Consider the following 21,854-nt stretch of genomic DNA (forward strand, 5'->3'; position numbering starts at 1 on the left):
GTGAATTTTAAAAAATACAAACATCATCACATGTCATATAATCTTTGTAGCAATACTGCTTTCATTTTCATTTCACTGAAAGGTAAGAAAATCAATAGAGAATATCTCAATTCCATTATTTTATAGGGGACAGCATTCATCTCTGTATTTCTGTATGAATTTTGCCAAATTATAGAGTGGTACCTAAAATCTTGATGGCCAAAGGAGAATTTTAACAACTTGGAAAAAGTCAATGGCCAAGTTATCCATGCATATTAAATATTTCAGTACTCTTTCTAGGCACAACACTACATTAACCAGATACCTGGGGACACTGAGTATTACTTTAAGATAAAGTGATTGTTCGTTTCCTAATATATGAAACTCAGTTAACCAAGGTTACGAATGGGGAAGATTAGTTTGGTCTGCTTTATAATGTGAACTTACCTAATTTCGCACTTCTGAACCAATACATGAACCAAAATCCTTCAAAATATGCACTTCTCCAAATTTCGCAGTGTTCTCCTATAAAACGGTGTACTAAAATGTATATATTAGGGAAAACTGTACACAAAAATGTATATATTAATGAAAATCACGTTAAATGCATTACATTAGGAAAATTGTTTACAAATATTTTCCAAAAGTGAATACAAAAGTTCACATATTAGGAGAAAATACGTGCACAAAATTGTGTTTATGAAGTGTCATGCAAACTTTTAAAGAATTCTCAAAGTTTGTTGTTGCTCAGTTGTTAAGTCATGTCCAACTCTTCGTGACCCCATGGACCGTAGCACACCAGGCCTTCCTGTCCTCCGCTCTCTCCCGGAGTGTGCTCAAGTTCATATTCATTGCATCAGTGATGCTACCTAGCCATCTCATCCTCTGCCGTCCCCTTCTCCTTTTGCCTTCAATCCTTCCCAGCATCAGGGTCTTTTCCAGTGAGTTTTCTCTTCGCATTAGGTGGCCAAAATATTTGAGCTTCAGCTTCAGTATCTGTCCTTCCAATGAGCAGTCAGTTGATTTCCTTTAGGACTGACTGATTTGACCTCCTTGCAGTCCAGGGGACTCGTAAGAGCCTTCTCCAGCACCACAGTTCGAAAGCATCAATTCTTCGGCGCTCAGCCTTCCTTATAGTCCAGCTCTCACAGCCATACATTACTACTGGGAAAACCATAGCTTTGATTAGACGAACGTTTGTCGGCAAGGTAATGTCTCTGCTTCTTACTATGCTGTCTAGGTGTGCCATAGCTTTCCTCCCAAGGAGCAAGCGTCTTTTAATTTCATGGCTACAGTCACCGTCTGCGGTGATCTTGGAGCCCAAGAAAGTAAAATCTGTCACTGCTTCCATTTCTTCTCCGTCTATATGCCAGGAAGTGATGGGGCCAGATGCCATGATCTTCGTTTTTTTAATGTTGAGTTTCAAACCAGCTTTTGCACTCTCCATTTTCACCCTCAACAAGAGGCTCTTTAGATCCTCTTCACTTTCTGCCATTAGGGTGGTATCGTCTGCGTATCTGAGGTTGTTGGTAATTCTCCCGGCAATCTTAATTCCGACCTGTGATTCATCCAACCCGGCATTTCTCATGATGTACACTGCATAGAAATTAAATAAGCAGGGCGACAATAAACAGCCTTGTCGTACTCCTTTCCCAATTTGGAACCAATCGGTTCTTCCATGTCCGGTTCTTACTGTTGCTTCTTGACCCTCATACAGGTTTCTCAGGAGACAGGTAAGGTGGTCTGGTACTCCCATCTCTTTAAGAATTTGCCAGAGTTTGCTGTAATCCACACAATCAAAGGCTTTAGAGTAGTCAATGAAGCAGAAATAGACGTTTTTCTGGAATTCTCTTGCTTTCTCCATGATCCAGCAAATGTTGGTAGGGATGTACGAAAATCACTTACCTGTTTGCGGATTATGTTTATGGTGGGGGGAGGCGTTCCGTCCCTCCCCCCGGAATCCTGGATGGGGGGGAGGCATTCCGTTCCTCCCCCCCGGAATCCTCCTTGGCCGGCTGTGCTCCGCGGCGGCTCCGTGGAGCAGCCGGCTAGGCCCAGCCAGGCCAGAGCCGTTCGCAGCCGGATTTCCGGCCGCGGAGGGCTCTGGGGAAAAAAAACAAAAACCGCGTACACAAATGGCGGTGGCTATGGCCACCGCCATTTGCGTTCCGTACTTTTAACGTCTTAATCTATGTAAATATTTACGTAGACTAAGATGGCGAAAATAAGGGGAACGCAAATAGCATAGCGGACGCTATTTGCGTTCCCCTTGTTTTTGCAGTCTTAGTCTATCTAATTATTTACATAGACTAAGACAGCCCAAAATAAGGAACGCAAATGGCGGTGGGCGTAGCCGCCGCCATTTGCGTACGGCTTTTTTTTTTTTTAACCCAGACATTTTAGGCTACGTAAAAACTTATGTAGCCTATAACGTCGGTGTAACCCCCCCCCCCAAAACCTGCAAATGGCGGCGGTGGCAGCCGGTCAGAAGACCAGCCACTGCAGCCGCCGCCGCCCGGAAGATCCGCCCGGAAGTCTCGTCCCAGGGGGATCCGTGGGGGGGTGGCAGGCCGTTCCGCCACAGATTTCGGGGGGCCAAATGCACTGGCATTCGGCCTCCCCAAGATCCGTGGCAGAATTCTCTGCCATCTCTAAATGTTGGCGATTTGATCTCTAGATCCTCTGCCTCTTTGAAACCCAGCTTGTACTTCCCGTAGTTCTCGGTTCACATGCTGCTGAAGCCTAGCTTGTAGGATTTTGAGCATCACCTTGCTGGCATGTGAAATGAGCGCAATTGTGCGGTAGTTTGAACACTCTTTGGCATTGCCCTTCTTTGGATTTGGAATGTAAATGGACCTTTCCAGTCTTGTAGCAATTGTTGAGTGTTCCAAATTTGTTGGCATATTGAGTGCAGCACTTTAACAGCATCATCTTTTAGGATTTTAAATAGCTCAGCTGGAATACTGTCATCTCCGCTAGCTTTGTTGTTAGGAATGCTTCCTAAGGCCCACTTGACTTCACTCTCGAGGATGTCGGGCTCAAGTTCAGTGACTGCACTATCATGGCTATCAGGGACATTCAGATCTTTCCTGTATAGTTCTTCTGTGTATTCTTTCCACCTCTTCTTAATCTCATCTGCTTCTGTTAGGTTCCTGCCTTCTTTGTCCTTTATCATGCCCATCTTTGTCCAAAACATTCCTTTGATATCTCTGATTTTCTTGAAAAGATCTGTAGTCTTTCCCATTCAGTTGTTTTCCTCGATTTCTTTGCATTGTTCATTTAAGAAGGCCTTCTTGTCTCTCCTTGCTATTCTCTGGAACTCTGCATTCAGTTGGATATATCTTCCCCTTTCTCCCTTGCTTTTCGCTTCCCTTCTTTCCTCAGCTACTTGTAAAGCCTCATCAGACAGCCACTTGGCTTTCTTGCATTTCTTTTTCTTTGGGATGGATTGAGTTGCTGCCTCCTGAACAATGTTACAGACCTCCGTCCATAGTTCCTCAGGCACTCTGTCTATCAGGTCTAATCCCTTAAATCTATTTGAGACCTCCACTGTATATTCATAAGGGATATGATTTAGGTCATACCGGAATGGTTTAGTGGTTTTCCCTACGTTCTTCAATTTAAGCTGAAATTTTGCAAGAAGCAGCTCATGATCTGAGCCACAGTCAGCTCCAGGTCTTGTTTTTACTGACTGTATAGAGCTTCTCCATCTTTGGCTGCAAAGGACATAATCAATCTGATTTCGATATTGACCATCTGGTGATGTCCATGTGTAGAGTCGCCTCTTGTGCTGTTGGAAAAGAGTGTTTGCTATGATCAGCGTGTTCTCTTGGCAAAACTCTATTAGCCTTTGTCCTCCTGCTTCATTTTGTACACCAAGACCATGCTTGCCTGTTATCCCGGTGATTTCTTGACTTCCTACTTTAGCATTCCAATCTCCTGTGATGAAGAGGACATCTTTTTTTGGTGTTAGTTCTAGAAGGTGTTGTAGTAGGTCTTCATAGAACCAATCAACCTCAGCTTCTTCGGCCTCAGTGGTTGGGGCATAGACTTGAATTACTGTGATGTTGAATGGTTTGCCTTGGATTCGTACTGAGATCATTCTGTCGTTTTTGAGATTGTACCCCAGTACTGCTTTTCCCACCCTTTTGTTGACTATGAGTGCTACTCTATTTCTTCTACAGGATTCTTGCCCACAGTAGTAGATATAATGGTCACCTGAATTAAATTCGCCCATGCTTGTCCATTTTAGTTCACTGATTCCCAAGATGTCGATGTTCAATCTTGCCATCTCATGTTTGACCACCTGCAGCTTACCTTGATTCATTGATCTGACATTCCAGGTTCCTAAACAATATTGTTCTTTACAGCATCGGACTTTCTTTTCACCACCAGACACATCCACAGCTGAGTGTCCTTTTGGCTTTGGCCGAGCCGCTTCACTCTTTCTGGCACTACTTGGAAATTCCCTCTGCTCTTCCCCAGTAGTATATTGGACACCTTCTGACCTGAGGGGCTCATCTTCCGGCATCATATCTTTTAGCCTTGTGATATGTTCCATGGGGTTTTCTTGGCAAGAATACTGGAGTGGGTTGCCATTTCCTTCTCCAGTGGACCACATTTTGTCAGAACTCTCCGGCATGACCTGTCCATCTTGGGTGGCCCTGCACAGCATAGCTTATGGCTTCACTGAGTTACGCAAGCCCCTTCGCCACAACAAGGCAGTGATCCATGAAGGGGTCTCAAAGTTTAGGATGAACCAAATATAAGGGTGGAAAATGAGAAACTGAGAGAAACTGAAACTGACAGATTCATCTGTTCCTAACGAAAACACCAGCTTTCCTAATAGGTGGGCTACATGAATTTTTCCAGTGACAGAGAGCCAGTGTAGTGTAGTGGTGAGAGTGACGGACTGGGAGCCGGGAGATCCGGGTTCTAGTCCCCACTTGGCCATGGAAGCTCACTGGGTGACTTTGGGCCAGTCACAGACTCTCAGCCCAACCTACCTCACAGGGTTGTTGTTGTGAGGATACAACGGTGAGGAGGAGGATAATGTAAGCTGCCTTGAGTTCCTTGCGAGAGGGAGAAAGGCGGGGTATAAATGCAATAAATAAATAAATAATAAACTAATAGGATGATAATTAATTGGTCAGACCCTGCTCCGTTTTAAAATATGGGAATAACTATTACCTTTTTCCATAAGTCTGGGCTGACCCTGTCTGATTAATAAGTGTAAATAGAGTTGCAAACACTGATGTCTAGAAGCTTATATTAGATTGTATTAATTCAGGGAGAATGTAATAAAGACCTGGTGATTTCCCATTTCTTAACTGAAGAATCAGTTTCTTAATTTGCTCAGATGTAACCAGGGGCTAAGTTGTTAAATTCTCAATATCTGCTGTTGTATTATCCTCTGCAAGATTTTTAAAAGAGATACAATCTTTATCACACCATCTCTTATCCCTAACATCTTCTGAGTTTTGTTTTGTGCCAGGCTTTATTCTAACTGCCCTTGGTTAGAGCTTCATATTTAGATATAGCTTTCAATTCATTTTCCAGCACTGAGGATTGCTGATTGTATTGATAATCGTTCCTTGGTTTAAAAAAACTAAGAAGTTATAGTCTAGGTTCTTAAGAACATGTAGTTTTCATTCTACCCATGTCATCTAACATTGAACAATGTAAATAATGGGAGTTTTCACTCTCTTTTATAATCACTAATTGTGATTTCACCGTGAAAAATTAATTCAGGAATGAATACATAACCATCTATGCTACGACATGAGAGCCAAATAAATTCTCCCATTTTATCTGTAGGGACACTATCATTTAAGTTTCTAAGATGCATTCATCTAGAAAGGTGTGTCAGTCACCTTAAATTTATACCTGAACCTTTAGAGTACCTAGAGTAAGGGTTGGCAACATGTGGCCCATGCACCATATGCAGTCCCCGCCACCTCCAAAGTTGCCCACATTTTATTTTTATTTTTTTTTGGCTGTGTCTGAAGCCGCATGGGCTTCCCTCCCCAGATCGGCAGAAAAGATCAGAGAAGTGCCACGCTAGTAACTCCCTGCCTACTGTCCTGCCCCAATCCCTTCTGCAAATCCTATTACCAAAGGAGAGAAGGAGAGGGCTTAGTCTGCTTTGTTTGTTTTGTGATAGCCTTGTTTCTTGGTATGAGACACTCTGGTAGGCGTCTCTCACGCTCTCTATATGCAGGATGATACTCTCTTGCCTTCCAGCATCATAGAACTGAACTGTCTGTACTGTTGCTACTGCAAGAGTACCTTTGAAGCTGCCTTTGAAAGTACACTTTTCACTGAAACGAGAGATAGATATGGATTGGCATTATTTTGCAGAGCATAAACTACAAGAGCTAGCTGAGCAAAGGAGATGCTTGACTGGAGAGCTAGAGGAAATCGTGTGTGATATACTAAAAGCAGAACGTCATGCTTCAGAACAGGCTCTAATTGGAAGACCTGCTGGTAAGAAGAGACTAAATGACATTTATTTATTTACTTACTTACTTACTATACCACCCAATAGCTGAAGTTCTCTGGGTGGTTCATAACAGTTAAAACCATAAAATATGACACAATAAAACTAAAACTACAATATCAAACTGAAATTAAAAACAAAACAAAATAAAACCTAGTAGCAGTGCAAAGATTTAAAATAAAGTAACAGTTTTAAAAACAAAGTGAGACTAAAATGCCTTGGAAAATATGGTCTTCACCTGGTGCTGAAAAGACTGCAACATAAGTGCCAGGCAAGCCTCTCTGGGACAATCATTCCACAACTGGAGTGCCACAACAGAAAGGGCCCTCTTAATAGCCACCAGCCACACTTCATTTAGTGGGGCCTCCCAGAGAACAACCTCTAAAGATGATCTTAGGATCCAGACATGTATATATGGGAGGAGAAGGTCCTTCAGGTAACTTGGGAGCAAGCCATTTAGGGCTTTGAACGTTAACACCAGCACTTTGAATTGGGCCTGGAAATGGACTGGCTACCAGCGCAGATGGAAAAGTACTGGCATAAGATGATCACATTGGACAGTCCCTGTTAACAATCTCACTGCCCTCTTTTGGACTAGCTGCAGTTTCTTGACCATTTTCAAAGGTAACCCCACATATAACATATTGCAGTAACCGAGATAAGAGGTTACCAGACCATGGATAAACTGTTCCAAGTCTTTCCCTGTCTAAGTAGGGTCACAGTTGGTATATCAGCCTAAGCTGATAAAAGATGCTCCATACCACCAAGTCCACCTGTGCCTCTAGTGACAATGCTTGATCCAAAAGCACCCCCAAACTATGAACTTGGTCCTTTAGAGGGGGTGCAACCCCCTCCAGAACAGGTTGAACTTCATTTAGCTGGGCAGTCGAACCACCCATTAACAGTACCTCTGTCTTGTTTGGACTGAGCCTCAGTGTATTGGCCCTCACCCAGTCCATCACCGTGCCCAGGCACTGATTCAGAACAGCCACTGTTTCACCTGAATTTGATGAAAAGGAGAAATAGAGTTACTTTGTAACAATACCATGGTCAATGGTATCAAAAGCCATCAAGAGGTCTAAGAGAATCAACAGGGTTGCACTCCTCCTGTCTCTCTCTTGGAAAATGTCATCCCACAGGGTGATCAAGGCAGTTTCTATTCCAAAACCAGGCCTGAAGACCAATTTAAATGGGGCTTCAGTTTAATTCAAGTTTAATCAGTTTACAGTGCCTGGAGTTGACCAGCAACCATGCACTCAAGCACCTTGTCCAGGAAGGGGATATTGGCAACTGGTCTATAGTAATTAGCATCATCTGGGTCTAGATTAAGCTTTTTCAGGAGTGGCCTAATTTCCACCTCCTTTAAAAAGGCCAGTACTACCCCCTCAAGAAGGAATTTTCAATCTCCTGGACCAAAGCCAGACATCAGCTATCTATTAGATATAGTGACAGTGTTCAGGTGCACATTGGGGAAGGGTGGTTAGGCTAATAGGGTGGTTAGGCAGTTAGGCTGCAGGGTGGTTAGTGCCAACCACTCTTTAACTACTTGCCATCCTACAGTCCTCCAACCACTCCATCATGCACCCCAGCAGCCTCTATAGCTCACAAGGCCATTACAGGAGCGGTGTCGCTGATGGCTGTTAGTGGCCGTTTTCCTCTTTCTTTCTCCTTCCATACAAAAATAAGCACACACACAAAAAAAGGCAGGTGGATATTGTGCAAAATTGCCATATCGCTAAAATGTGCATTTGCGCATAAGTGCGTTTGTGCAAAATTGCTATATCTTAATGGGAATTTTGTTCAAATGCACAATTTAGCAACATAGCGATTTTGCACAGTTTAGCAATATGCGGATTTTGTGCATTTTCCACCATTTTAATTTTTTATTGCTTATTTTTGTAACAGAAGCAAAAAGAAAGAAAATAGCTTCTAATGGACATCAGCAGTACTGCTTCTGTAAGGCCATTTTTGGCTGCTCTTACCGTAGAGCTCTGTGGTCGCTCTCTGTTAACCATGGGGGCCTGTTCAGATATCTCACTATGCCATGGTGGAACCCACTAACCATGTTGCAGCAAGTGGTTAGTGAGCGTGGTTTGTGTGTGGTTAATGAACCACCATGGTTGAGCATGACATCTGAAAAGGGTCAAAAAGTCATGAAGGGCAAGGGTCAAGCACATAGATGGTTGACTGGACTTGGCCAAGCACCTTGTCCACATCCTTGGGCCTCAACAACTACAGCTTATCCAATAAAATTGAACCAGACAGTGCTGTGGACACCTGTACTAATGGAACTACAGTAACTGTTGTGTCTAAGTTGTGACAGATTTCACAGAATCATAGAATAGTGGGGTTGGAAGGGGCCTATAAGACCATCAAGTCCAACCCCCTGCTCAATGCAGGAATCCAAGTCCGAGCATCCCTGACAGATGGCTGTCCAGCTTCATCTTGAATGCCTCCAGTGTGGGAGAGCCCACTACCTCCCTAGGTAATTGGTTCCATTGTCATATTGCTCTAACAGTCAGGAAGTTTTTCCTAATGTTCAGCCGGAATCTGGCTTCCTGTAACTGGAGCCCATTATTCCGTTCATTCTGGGATGATGGAGAAGAGATCCTGGCCTTCCTCTCTGTGACAACTTTTCAAGTCCTTGAAGAGCGCTATCATATCTCCTCTCAGTCTTCTCTTCTCAAGGCTAAATATGCCCAGTTCTTTCAGTCTGTCCTCATAGGGCTTTGTTTCCAGTCCCCTGATCATCTTTGTGGCCCTCCTCTGAACCCTCTCCAGTTTGTCTGCATCCAGTTTGTCGTTTGGTATGCATCCAAGTTCTTGGTCAATACTTGTGATCTCCCATTCATCTCACATGCTGTTTTCAGCAATGGTAGGTTGTCAAGGGTCCTCTTGATATGATCTCTATTAATATCCATCTCTTCCGATTGACCAGGTCTGAGCATAGATGTCTTTCATCAGACAGTAGGTCTCCTTTTTCAGACTTTTGGAGACATGGTTGGCGAGTAGCCTTTGTGCTCGCAGTCTTCCAGACTGGGTTGTCTGCTAGGCAGCTCTTTTCTTCATCATCATCCAGGATGTCCTCATCTGGTGGACCAGCCGTAGCAATGAAAACAGGCTTTTGCCTTATGAACGGTATTGGCTGAGTATGTGGTGTCCTCTCAGCAGACCAGTAGGTGAAAACCTAAGCCCCAGTGATATCTAAATTTTGCATTCCTGAGTTTACCTGCGATGTATCAGAATAATCACTTCCTTTAGAACAGCCTCCACATTCAGGTCTTGACAAATCGTAACGCGTCTCCCTTTAAATTCTGAAAGAGTTATGGAGTGCCTGTATCAGCACCTCTTGGACTGTGAAGCTCATAAAGCAAACTATACTGTCTCTAGGCCTCTTGCTTGATGGGCCCTTTCTATATTAGCTGCTGAAAGCTGCAGGTTTGGGGTGATGTCAGACAGCCAGTGCACCACAAACTCTGTCATATTATTCCCCTCCCCCAACTCTAGAATGCCACAAAATACAAATATTCTGGCATCTGCTTCTGTTTTCCAAATCCTCACACTTCTGACACATGTCTTTGGAGGTCTGCATAAATCTCTGCACTTTGCTGTCATGCAGTATCCCCACCCAGCGTGCTTCATCCTCTGTTGCAGCAATATTGGGGATTTGAGCAATAACGTTATCAATTTTCTCCTCAAGTGGCTTAAGGGTGGATTGCCCACTCCTGTGCATGTCTTCCCTGTGTTTCTGAAGGGTTGCTGTAATCTCCATTTCTACATCCGGTGCCATCATAAGGCCATGAACCACTCAGAAAAGCTCTGCTGGAGAACACTGAGAACATGCAATGGTGGTAGAAACTCCTGTTTTGCCACCATCACCACCACTCTAACCTGTGTTTGGTTGGACTCAGCACAAGTTTTCTTCTATCTGTGTCTTAGCCTGTCCTCTTTCTGGCTTCATTTCCCTCAGCTCAGGTGTATACCAAGGAGCTGCCAAACTGGGCTCAGAGGGAGAGGGCACTTGGGCACAATTGTGTCAACTGCCTGAACCATCTCTGCATTCCACAGAGTGAGTGACCAGGGGTTCTACAGGGGCACCTGCCTTATCAGCAGGAAAATCCCCCAGAGCCCTCTGGAATCCATTAGGCTCTGTGGGTGGACCATTTTAATAGGTCCCCCATCCTTGCAGAGGGAAAGGATTTACATGTGCTTATTATCTCCATTTTTGCAAGTCCTGTTATCACTGTTATTACTGAGGCCATCAAAGGAAGAGGAGGCATAAACCAGGCACCTTACCTTGTGCCTAGATTAGGAGGTCCAGCTACTGTGTGCCATTGCTGAGGCTATCAGAGGGAGAGGAGGTAGTAGACATTTTTCCATCTTGCCTGGACCAGGTATACTGAGGTCTCTGTTCCCAAGCAGCTTTGTATATTACACTTCATTGGTATTTATATTAAGAGTTTAAGTACTGTTGGCTGACCTGGGAGAAAAAAAATGGCTAAGGAGCAGGATAAAAATAAAATACTATAAAAACAAGCAAAATTAAGTGAGGGAAATTTGTGGAAAAATGTGCTAGCAGCAGCTTACTAGTGGGATCAGGATATTGATCAATTACTTAAGCTAAGTGAAACTTGTGGCAGAGGTGTGAAATATAGGAAGCTGCCATACCAGGTCAGATTAATTGTCCATCTTGCCCAGTATTGCCTATTATGATTGATAATGGCTCTCCAGTGTCCCTCAGGTGGAGATCTTTCACATCCCTTTAACTGGAGATGCCAGGGAATGAACCAAGTACCTTTTATATGCATAGCATGTGCTCTGCCACTGAGCTATGACTCCTTTCTCAAGAGCAAAATTTTAAAGGAATAGACCTCTGCCCCTCTGGCAGCAATTCCTTGAGGATTTATAACACAGGACCAGACAGCAGGAAGGGACTGCCCAAGTGCCACCAAGGATGCTTCTTTGCCAATAAGTATGCTTACCCCCTATGACTTTACTACTTGAAATATATCATAATGAGCTATGTCACCTGACACGCTGTTCCCCTGGCAATGTTGACTCATCTTCCTAGGCCCTGAAGCAAGATTCGTACAAACAAAGGACCATGTTACTGATGTACTAGACAATTTATGTATAGCCTCTTGCTTTTTACTAATAGGGAGGCATGGGGGATTGGGATTGTTTTTGCTGTCCTAATAAAATGATTAACTGAGATGACCTTGTGCTTTGCCTGGGAGTTCTCTTGTGTGTTTCTAAGGGGGTCCATCTTTTCAGGCCTCTGTCATAGATCATCATAGTGGATTTGTATGATATTTTCAGAGACTTAGACCCAGGGCCAGCCCAAGACGTTTTGCTGCCTGAAGCAAAGATGGCACCTTCTCCCATTTAATGTACAGAAGCTGGCCGGACTGTTTGTTCAACACTGACAGTGAAACAGCATCCTCCGCTGCACTCGAAGGCAACATGTTAGCTTAGTGGGCATGGAGTAGGCTGCTTGGCATTCAGCTCTCTCCTCCAACACCTTGCTGCTGCCTCCCAGCATCTGCTGCCTGAGGCAACCACCTCACTCTGCCTAATGGAAGGACTGGCCCTGCTCAGACTGTCTGGAAATTTGCAACAATCTCAGATTGATTTAATTTAGCTTCTCCTTGCCTTAGAATGTGCAGATATTACTTGTCATTTTTATGAAATGATCAATTAATGGATAGCTTTGTGCATTTTATCAAACTCTGTGAGCAATGATAACACATTGAACTGTTTTCAAGAGATGCATCTAAATTATTTCTATTTAAAGAAAGGGAATTATATGAACTATTGGTTAAGAAGCAAGTCTTACAAGAAAAGTTGGAATCTCATCGGAAGGAGCTAGAAGAAGCTCAGGCTCTTGCAGCTACCCAACCAGGCAGTATCAGTGGTAGGTTTGCTGTGATTTCTCATGTTGTTGTCTAAAGCCTTGAACATCTCTATTTTGACGTAAGGTCATTTTATTTCAGTTCATATTAATGTCACTGCTAAGTAACCTTTGTATGCTATGGCAGTATTCTTTTTGTATAACTACTGACATAGGTCAAATAGGCTACCTGGAGTCAATAAAGGGTTTTGCCTGTTTTTATACAAGGATTGTATAGGTCAAAAGATAAGTTTAATCATTCTGAAAGCCAGGTTTTATAAGCCATGCCTAGGCTTATCAGGATCTGTTTCCTGGGTGGAATAATATTTTTATGATATTTGAATTCCACTGTGTAAAATGGAGCTCCCTCAGAAGCATCTCCCCTTGTGTGGCCTTATTATGATTTATTATTGGATTGTTTAATCTTGGTGTATATTTATTAATATCAGGTGTTTTGATTAGCCTATGTGTATGACTGTGTAAATCAGGGGTGGGCAACCTGTGGCCCTCCAGATGTTAGTGGACTGGAACTCCCATTAGCCCTAGCCAGCACAGCTAATGGTGAGGGATAGGTTATAGACCAAAGCATTTGGAGGGCCACAAGTTGCATATGCCTGATTTAAATCTTGTTATGACTTGTAAATCTTAGAAAATTATTTAGAAATGTTGCTATATTTATTGCGTATATTTTTCTGATGTTGCTGTAAGCCATTTTGAGCATGGTTTTACAGTGGAAAAGCAGCGTACGAATAGATGATGATGGCCATCCATTATGGGATTAATAATACTAACCAAATTTATAGAGGCAATACACATAGACCTGGTTCTCATGATCATCACACCCCACCACGGCTTATTAGCCACGGTGGGTTGTGGTGCCTGTGAGTGCTAAATTTCCAATTCAAGCCCCCTTCACTGCCAGTTCTCATGTCGTCCGAACCTGGCAACAGTGGCTACAACAGACCATGGGTTCCAGGTAGTTTGTTAACCACCCCAACAAGCCACCCTCACCAGGTTCAGACGACATGAGAAGCTGTTTCCAGCAAGGGTAATTATGCAAATCAGCCAACATGCAACCAGGATGCACAGGGTGATTAACAAGCCACTGTGGCTTGTTAACCATCCTGTGATTGAACGAACCAGGCCACTGATTACTGAGGTAATGCATATGAAGTAATTTCAGTGTTCAGCTAGCAAATATGAAATGCAAATATTGATATTCAAATGTTTCAGATAATATTGCGTGTTGGATTTACAATAATTTATTTTATTTCAATAACTTATATTATTTCAGTAAATTAATATTTGGTATGAATTGGCCTGAAATTATTTTTTAGAGCATAAACTACAGGAGCTTACTGAACAAAGAAGAAATTTGTCTGCAGATCTAAAGGCAACTATGAACAACATACAGAAAGCTTCCAAAAAAACTCAGCTTGAACCCATTGGTACGTAAACAATGAAAGACATACAGCTTGTGAAAAATCATCTAACATGCCTATTGCTTCAATATTTCAAGCCCAATTATCACTGTCATCACTGTGGCCATCAGAGGGAAAGGAAGCACAAGCCATGCACCCTTCCATTATGCTTGGCTTGAGCACCAATAGAGAAGACCCAGTTGCCAACTGCTATTGCAGAGGCTCGCAAAGGGAAAGGAATCAGCAGCTAGGCACCTATTCCATCATGCCTGGGTGAAGTTTAAGTGTTGTTTCTTACTTTACAACTTCATAAACACAATTAATTAGTTCCTTAATGAAATTGGGCCCCACATAACTGTTTCACATTCAATTCAAAAACTGTGTGTGCCATAGACTGGGACACCAAATCTTCAGGGTCCTTATCTGGATCATGTTCCTAGATCATAACCCATACCAGTTCCCTGCTAAAAAATCCTACCCATTCCCCCCAGCTACTGTATGCCCTGAAAATATTGTTTCCAGTAAACAGCATTTTTGGAGACAAAGAGCAGTGGGTGGAGAATTTTTGGTGGAAACCAGTGAGGTGCTCTGATCCAAATTGGGCCTCACACAACTTTCTCATTTAAAACTAAAGTGGCTAGCTTAATCACACTTTTTAAAAATTAGACTGCAAGGGGTATCAGAGAAGACCCTCAGGATGTAGCCAGGGAGACATACTTACAGATCTCTGCCATAGACCATCATAGTTGATCTGTGTGATATTCTCAGAGACTTAAGCCTATTTGAAATTGTTTTGATACATTTCCAGAAGGAATTTATTTAGCTTCTTGCCCTGTCTTAAAATGTGCAATCTGCAATTACAAATGTAAAGTTTAATATTAATATATTCTGAAATAAGATCAGCAGTCCGGAGGCCCTTCTCACTTGCCCACCTCTGAGAGCAATTAGGTTCGTGGGTGTGCAAGAGAGGGCCTTTTCACCAGGGACCCCACACCTTTGGATGCATAACTAGCTGTGGTCCATGAGGACCTATAATTACAAGATTTTGTTTTCTTTGGCTTTTTCTTGAGTTGTATTTTATTGGACTGCTGATAGTATTTAGCTACAATTATTGATTGCATTTTAGTATTTTTGAGATTTAATGTTTGTTTTATTATTATTGCTGCCTTTTATTAATATTTGATGTTTATTGTTATTTGCATTTTATTCTGTAAAATGCCTTAAGAGGAGTTTTACTCTTAAAGGTGGTCTAAAAATATTGTAAATAAATATATACATAAAAATATATTTTTTTTTAAAACACAGTTTTTTCATATCTGATTTTATCTGATTTCATGAGCAATAAGAACATTTGAAATTATTTTTCAAGAGGTTTTTGAAAAAATTTCTGTTTGCAGAATGGGAATTATATGAACTGTCTGCGAAAAAGCAAGTTATACAGGAATGTTTGGAATCCAATGGGAAAGCAATACAGGAAGTTCAGGCTCTTGCCGCTATCCAGCCAGGCAGTATCAGCGGTATATATACTATGATTTCTCATGCTGTCAACTATAATCTTAAACATATCTACCTGGAATTAAGGTCATTTTATTAAAGTTGAACATACAGTCAATGCTGAGCAGTAGATAAGTAGATAATTATTTTTAATTAAGGTTTGTCTTGCATAGATCTAATATGCTACTCTACGTCAATAAGGGCCATTGTTTGTTTTCATACAAAGGACACTGTAACTAAGGGGAAAAAATCATCCTGAAAGCCAGATTATTTAAACCATATCAGCATTTATCAGAATGTGTTTCTTGTTTAGAACACTTTTGTCATATTGGAATTCCATTATCTAAAACAAATACATCTCTCCATGCAATATGTTTAATAATATTGAACAAGCTCATAAGGCTGTTATATTGTTTGCTGAGATAATGTATATGAAGTAATTTGGATATCCAGCTAGCACTATTAATGCAAATATTAATATTTAAAATGTCCAGATAATATTGAAAACTAACCGTACTGTGTATTCAGCATATATTAATGTTTTGTTATGAATTAGTCTTAAATTATTTTGTAGAACATAAACTTCAGCAGCTTGCACAGGAAAGAAGACGTTTGACTGAAGATCTAAAGGCAACTATGGATGATATACAAAAGGCAGAACATTGTGTTTCCGAAATGGCTCAAATCACACGTCCTCTTGGTAGGTAAAAATGAATTATCTATGGTTTTGGAAAACGACCTGTCATGCACAATCCATCAGTGTTGCAAGACAGTTGTATCATTGTCATTAATTATGAGAGGAACCAAAAATCAAACACCCTTCCATTGTTCTTGGATGAATTATAAGGTGGTTAGCCACAGTGCAGCTTTAAAATAGTCCAAAGATACAACTACTAATGATTAGTTTACCTGGCACATTATTCACTAGGAAATGCTCACTTTTTCTACTGATCCCAGCAATGAATATATATGCAGGTAGTTTTAGATGAGGAATGGGGAACCTCTGGCTTTTCCTTGCAGAGCAGAGGGGCCGGGCCTGGGCCTGGGGAGAGAGCTGCTTACTTTTGAGGCTTGTCCTACTTACCTGTGAGCAGACATGCTGCTCATGCTTACCCAGGACCGGCCTTAGGGGTGGGCGAGCTGGGCGGTTACCCAGCTTGCTTAGCAGAGGAGGGCCAAGCTGAGCTGAGGGGGGTGCCAAGCTGAGCTCAGTGGCTGTGTTTTTCTAATGTACCATCCGCAGTGAGCTAGGGTGGCAAAAAGCAAGTGTCTGTAATCTTTCTTTCAAGGTTCTACAGGTTGTTCAGGTACTAATGATCTTCCTTCAGTTAGCTTTAAAGTATGTTAATTTTTCAGTTTCCACTTTGATGTAATTTGTGCTAGGTAAAGATCAGTGGAACACAGCTTTATTTTGAGGCAACGTTACTAACCACTTAGCACTTCAAATACAGTAAACACTATAAGCACTATATAAATAATAATAAAATGAAGCCGTAAGCTTGTAAGAGGTCAGCTGAATACCCTTTGTATTTATAACTTTTTAAAATTATTTTTAAAGATAAAAATAATAGATATTCTAAAATAAAGAATGTTTTCCAAAAGATAGGAACTGCTACAAAAAAAAATAAAATTGTAAGTAAAACCTGTGATAGTCCTGCTGTGTTGCATAGGGCACTGCCACTGCTCAGAATGTGGCTTTTTAAACTTTGGCTTATGCAAAGTGTAGCACAGTGGCTGAGAGATCCAGGTTTTGAATAGTGTTCTCGATGGACATCACACCTGCACCAGGCCCCATAAATCCTCTGGGTGGCCCTGCAAAACTGGTGGGGGAACCAAAGGCACTCCTCGCCCAGGACACTATTTATCCTAGGGTCAGTCCTGTGCTTACCTTTGAGCAGACATGCAGAGGATGCTGTTTTTTAAGTGCTGCTAAGTGAACCTGTCCTGCTAACGTATGAGTAAGCATGGAGAAGTCCTGTCCTGCTTACTTTTGAGTAGTCTTAAAATCAGTTATCACATTTTGCCCTTGCCCACTCTACCTTGGACCCTGCCCACTTTGCCTTTAGCCCCACTCACAGATGGAATGTGGCCCCCAATATCTTTCCCAGTTTAGAATGTGGCCCTCAGGCTGAAAAAGGTACCCCTAAAAAAGGTTTAGATTTTGGAGTTAATGTTCTTACATCCCCACCCCCATTTAGATAGCAGTGTATATTTGTTTGATTATTTAGATGCAAAGCACACAACAAACATTCAATAATAAGAGATATTATCCCACCCCCACCACCTCTTTACAGTTCTACATTCCTGATACCTCAAGGCAGATATTTTGGCAACCTAATATATAAAAAAGAAAATCTCTGAGCATGTCCAGAGTTCCACTTTTTATACTCACTAAACTCATCATGGTGTCAGCATGACTGCTGACTACAGGCTGTCTGGATATTCTCCCTCTCCCCTGCCATGATACATTTTACAAATACATCTAAACACTTATTTCTAAAACCTTATGCCCCTGTTCCTTATCACCCCAAGGCTTTTGCTTTCATAGCCAACTTTAGTCAATCTCTCTCCCTTCCAGAACTTAGTGTGTATACAACGAGTGTGTGAACCTTGGAGGTGGACATTCATCTCTGGAAAAGGTGGGGTGTTGAGTGCTACAGCAAAGATTGTGAGAGCAAGATGATTCAGCACATTTAATTGGGAGTAAATCCCATTGAACTTATTGGGGCTTACTTCTGATTAGACATACATAGGATTCCACTATTCATCTCTGTTCCCCCATCCACAAATGGTATGGTATGTCTTTTAAACCTTAGGGTCTCTTTCAAATAAAGTAGCTTTGGGATTTTTTTGCAAAACATTTTTTTTTAAAAAAGAAAAGAAATCTAAGAAATTAATTCTAATCTAAGAAAATACATTACTAAATTTATTTATTTATTTATTTATTTTATTTCATTGCTATACCGCCCAATAGCCGAAGCTCTCTGGGTGGTTCACAAAAATTAAAACCAAACAACACACAATAAAACAATTTAAAATATATAGAACATTAAAACCACAATATAACAATACAACCACAATAAAACCTAGCAGCAGTACAGGAGTTTAAAATACAGATTTAAAACAGCAAAGATAAAAATTTAGAAAGCTAAAATGCTAAAATGCCTGGGAAAACAAAAAAGTCTTCACCTGGCGCCGAAAGGAGTACAATGTAGGCGCCAGGCGAACCTCACTAGGGAGCTCATTCCAGAGCCGGGGTGCCACAACAGAAAAAGCCCTCTTCTAGTAGCCACCCGCCTCACTTCCTTTGGCAGGGGCTCACGGAGAAGGGCCGCTGATGATGATCTTAAGGTCCGGGCAGGCGCATATGGGAGGAGGCGATCCTTCAGGTAACCTGGTCCCAAGCCGTTAAGGGCTTTGAATGTTAACACCAGCACTTTGAATCGGGCCCGGAAATGGACTGGCAGCCAGTGCAGCTGGAAAAGTACTGGCATAATATGAGCTCGCAGGCCAGTCCCTGTTAACAATCTTGCTGCCCTATTTTGGACCAGCTGAAGTTTCCAGACCATTTTCAAAGGCAGCTCCACGTATAATGCATTGCAGTAATCCAGACGAGAAGTTTTCAGAGCATGGATAACTGTAGCTAGGCTATCTCTGTCCAGATAAGGGCGTAGTTGGTATACCAGCCTAAGCTGATAAAAAGTGCTCCGTGCCACTGAGTTCACCTGTGCCTCAAGTGACAGTTCTGGATCCAAGAGCACCCCCAAACTACGAACCTGATCCTTTAGGGGGAGTGCAACCCCCTCCAGAACAGGTTGAATATCACCTAGCCGGGCAGACGAACCACCCACTAACAATACCTCCATCTTGTCTGGATTGAGTTTCAGTTTATTGGCCCTCATCCAGTCCATTACCGTGCCCAGGCACTGATTCAGAACAGCCACTGCCTCACCTGGTTTTGATGAGAAAGAGAGGTAGAGCTGGGTGTCATCTGCATATTGATGGCACCTCAGCCCACACCTCTGGATAACCTCCCCCAGCGGTTTCATGTAGATGTTAAACAGCATGGGGGATAAAATAGAGCCCTGTGGAACCCCATGGCACAATTGCCATGGCACAGAGCAATAATCCCCCAGCACCACCTTCTGGAATCGGCCATCCAAGTTGGAGCGGAACCACTGTAGTGCAGTGCCTCCTTCCCCAGGCTCCTTCCCGAGCAGCCTCTGGCAGCCTCGCCTTAAGTACCTGTGGGCGGGGGCAGAAGCAGGCTCAGGATCCACCTGGTGCAGCTCCTGGCTGGTCCTCCTTCCCCAGGCTCCTTCCCGAGCAGCCTCTGGCAGCCCCGCCTTAAGTACCTGTGGGCGGGGGCAGAAGCAGGCTCAGGATCCACCTGGTGCAGCTCCTGGCTGGTCCTCCTTCCCCAGGCTCCTTCCCGAGCAGCCTCTGGCAGCCTCGCCTTAAGTACCTGTGGGCGGGGGCAGAAGCAGGCTCAGGATCCACCTAGTGCAGCTCCTGGCTGGTCCTCCTTCCCCAGGCTCCTTCCCGAGCAGCCTCTGGCAGCCTCGCCTTAAGTACCTGTGGGCGGGGGCAGAAGCAGGCTCAGGATCCACCTGGTGCAGCTCCTGGCTGGTCCTCCTTCCCCAGGCTCCTTCCCGAGCAGCCTCTGGCAGCCTTGCCTTAAGTACCTGTGGGCGGGGGCAGAAGCAGGCTCAGGATCCATCTAAATTTAGTAATTTAGGTTTAAAAATAGGACTGCTTCCTGCCACTGTCATAAGAGGGAGAAGAGGCATCAGCCTGACACCCTTCCATCACGCTTGGATTGAGTCCCAGTGGAGGACTTCACCTTCCTCCAGTTATCAAGGCCATAACTGAGGCCATCAGAGGCGGAAGCCTGGCACTTTTTCATCATATCTGTATTGATTTTCAGTGGAGAACTGCTCCCCCTCCAGCTACCATTGTGAGACTCTCAGAGGCGGAAGAGAAAGCAGAAAGGAGCCTTTTAATATTCCCTTCATTGGTTTGTTAGCTACTTTGTGAGCCAATTCTTTGCTTAAAATGAGATAGTAATAAAAAAAAACCTAATTAATAAATTAATTAAAGTGAAACTTGTTGCAGAGATGTTCTAGACCCTATGTGAGTAGTTCCCAAACATTATTATAATACAATAGTTCACCTGTCAATGCTCACTCTTCTTCTTGTCCCCAGAAGCAGAATTTATTAATATGTTAATTTGCTTTTAGTGTATTAGCTCTCTGGTAAATGATTAATACAAGATTATTTATTAAGCTTAGCTTTCTGTTTCATACTGATTGCGAGGCATGGGGAGCAGACACTGTTTTTGCACTGCTCTCAAAGGATCACTGAGAGGACATTGTACTTTGTCATTTCTTTGCCTGTTCCTATGGGGCCAATGTTTGCAGATTTTTGCCCTAGATCATCATAGTGGTCCTGTGTGATTATCAGAGGCTTACTCCCACTTGAAGTTGCTTTGCTACATTTAACTGAATGATTTGATTTAGCTTTGTTGCCTTGTCTTAAGATTGGCAGTGAAAAACAAAGAACACTTTGCTTTTGTGAAATTATGTGAAATCTAATATTATCCATTTTATAATACCTTTCTTCATTTTATGTGACTCTGTAGGCAATGAGAATATTTTGAAACAATATTTCAATAGATGGTTCAAAAACATTTCTTTTATAGATAAAGAATTATATGAACTATCAGAGAAGAAACAACTATTATTGGAAAATTTGAAAGGTCTACAAGAAGCTCAGGCTCTTGCAGCTACCCAACCTGGCAGTGTTGGTGGTATGTATGCCATGATTTTTCATTCCTTTCAGCTATAATATTAAACAGATATACTTGGAACTGGGGTGCTTCAATTGCCAAGAAGTGTTTGCATGGCTGTAACAATTGTTTCTGCATTAGTATTTACACAAATGGGACCTGCAACAAAACATTGTGGTGTGGAGTGTTCCTAGTCAGTATTTTAGCCAGCCAAGCATGCCTTTTTTCAAGATACTCCATTCCATTCCCCTCCATTCTATTCCTGCCCCCCAACACTCTGGCACATAGACTTATATGCAAAACATGCTGTAGATCACCCATATACGCTAGTTTTACAGCGCTATTTTGTGTATGTCTATGGGCATGAGCTGCCGATCACCATGTTTTTTTAAAAACACGGATGGGCCTGGCTAAGTTATGGGCTACTTACCAAAGCGGGAGGGTGGTCCGGGGACCAGCGAGTCGGGGAGGGGAGAGCTTGGTGGGCGCAGCTCGGCGGGTGTCGGTGGTCTGACAGATTTGCGGACCGAAATGGGCGCCCGCTCCATCCGTAGCCTGGAGTTACATATCAACATGGTTTGTGTGTTCAGACAGAACAACAAACAAAAGTTTGCTCAAACCAGGGTTTACAATTCAGTTTCAAAATGTGACTCAAGAGACTGGTTTGGCTGTCCTTTGTAAGCTATTTTTTGTAAAATAGTTTCAGTTCATATATGAAGAAAAAAACATGGTTTGGTGTTACATCTTAATGCAATCAATTAATATGAAGCCATCCGAACACTG

General features: G+C 42.6%; 1 protein-coding gene across 1 annotated transcript in view; it reads left to right on the forward strand.

The window, feature by feature from the left end:
* CCDC7 (coiled-coil domain containing 7) overlaps positions 1-21,854 on the forward strand; it is a 360,733-nt gene that overhangs the window by 210,439 nt on the left and 128,440 nt on the right. The window contains exons 37-42 of the mRNA XM_084859830.1: positions 6,340-6,465; positions 12,273-12,392; positions 13,706-13,816; positions 15,187-15,306; positions 15,858-15,983; positions 20,985-21,092. Coding sequence (XP_084715956.1) covers positions 6,340-6,465; positions 12,273-12,392; positions 13,706-13,816; positions 15,187-15,306; positions 15,858-15,983; positions 20,985-21,092 — 711 coding nt within the window. The remainder of the gene's footprint in view (positions 1-6,339; positions 6,466-12,272; positions 12,393-13,705; positions 13,817-15,186; positions 15,307-15,857; positions 15,984-20,984; positions 21,093-21,854) is intronic.

This window comes from Heloderma suspectum, chromosome 5 (genome assembly GCF_057233095.1).
Source record: "Heloderma suspectum isolate Gila_16-S chromosome 5, 16-S_ref, whole genome shotgun sequence".
Taxonomy (NCBI): domain Eukaryota; kingdom Metazoa; phylum Chordata; class Lepidosauria; order Squamata; family Helodermatidae; genus Heloderma; species Heloderma suspectum.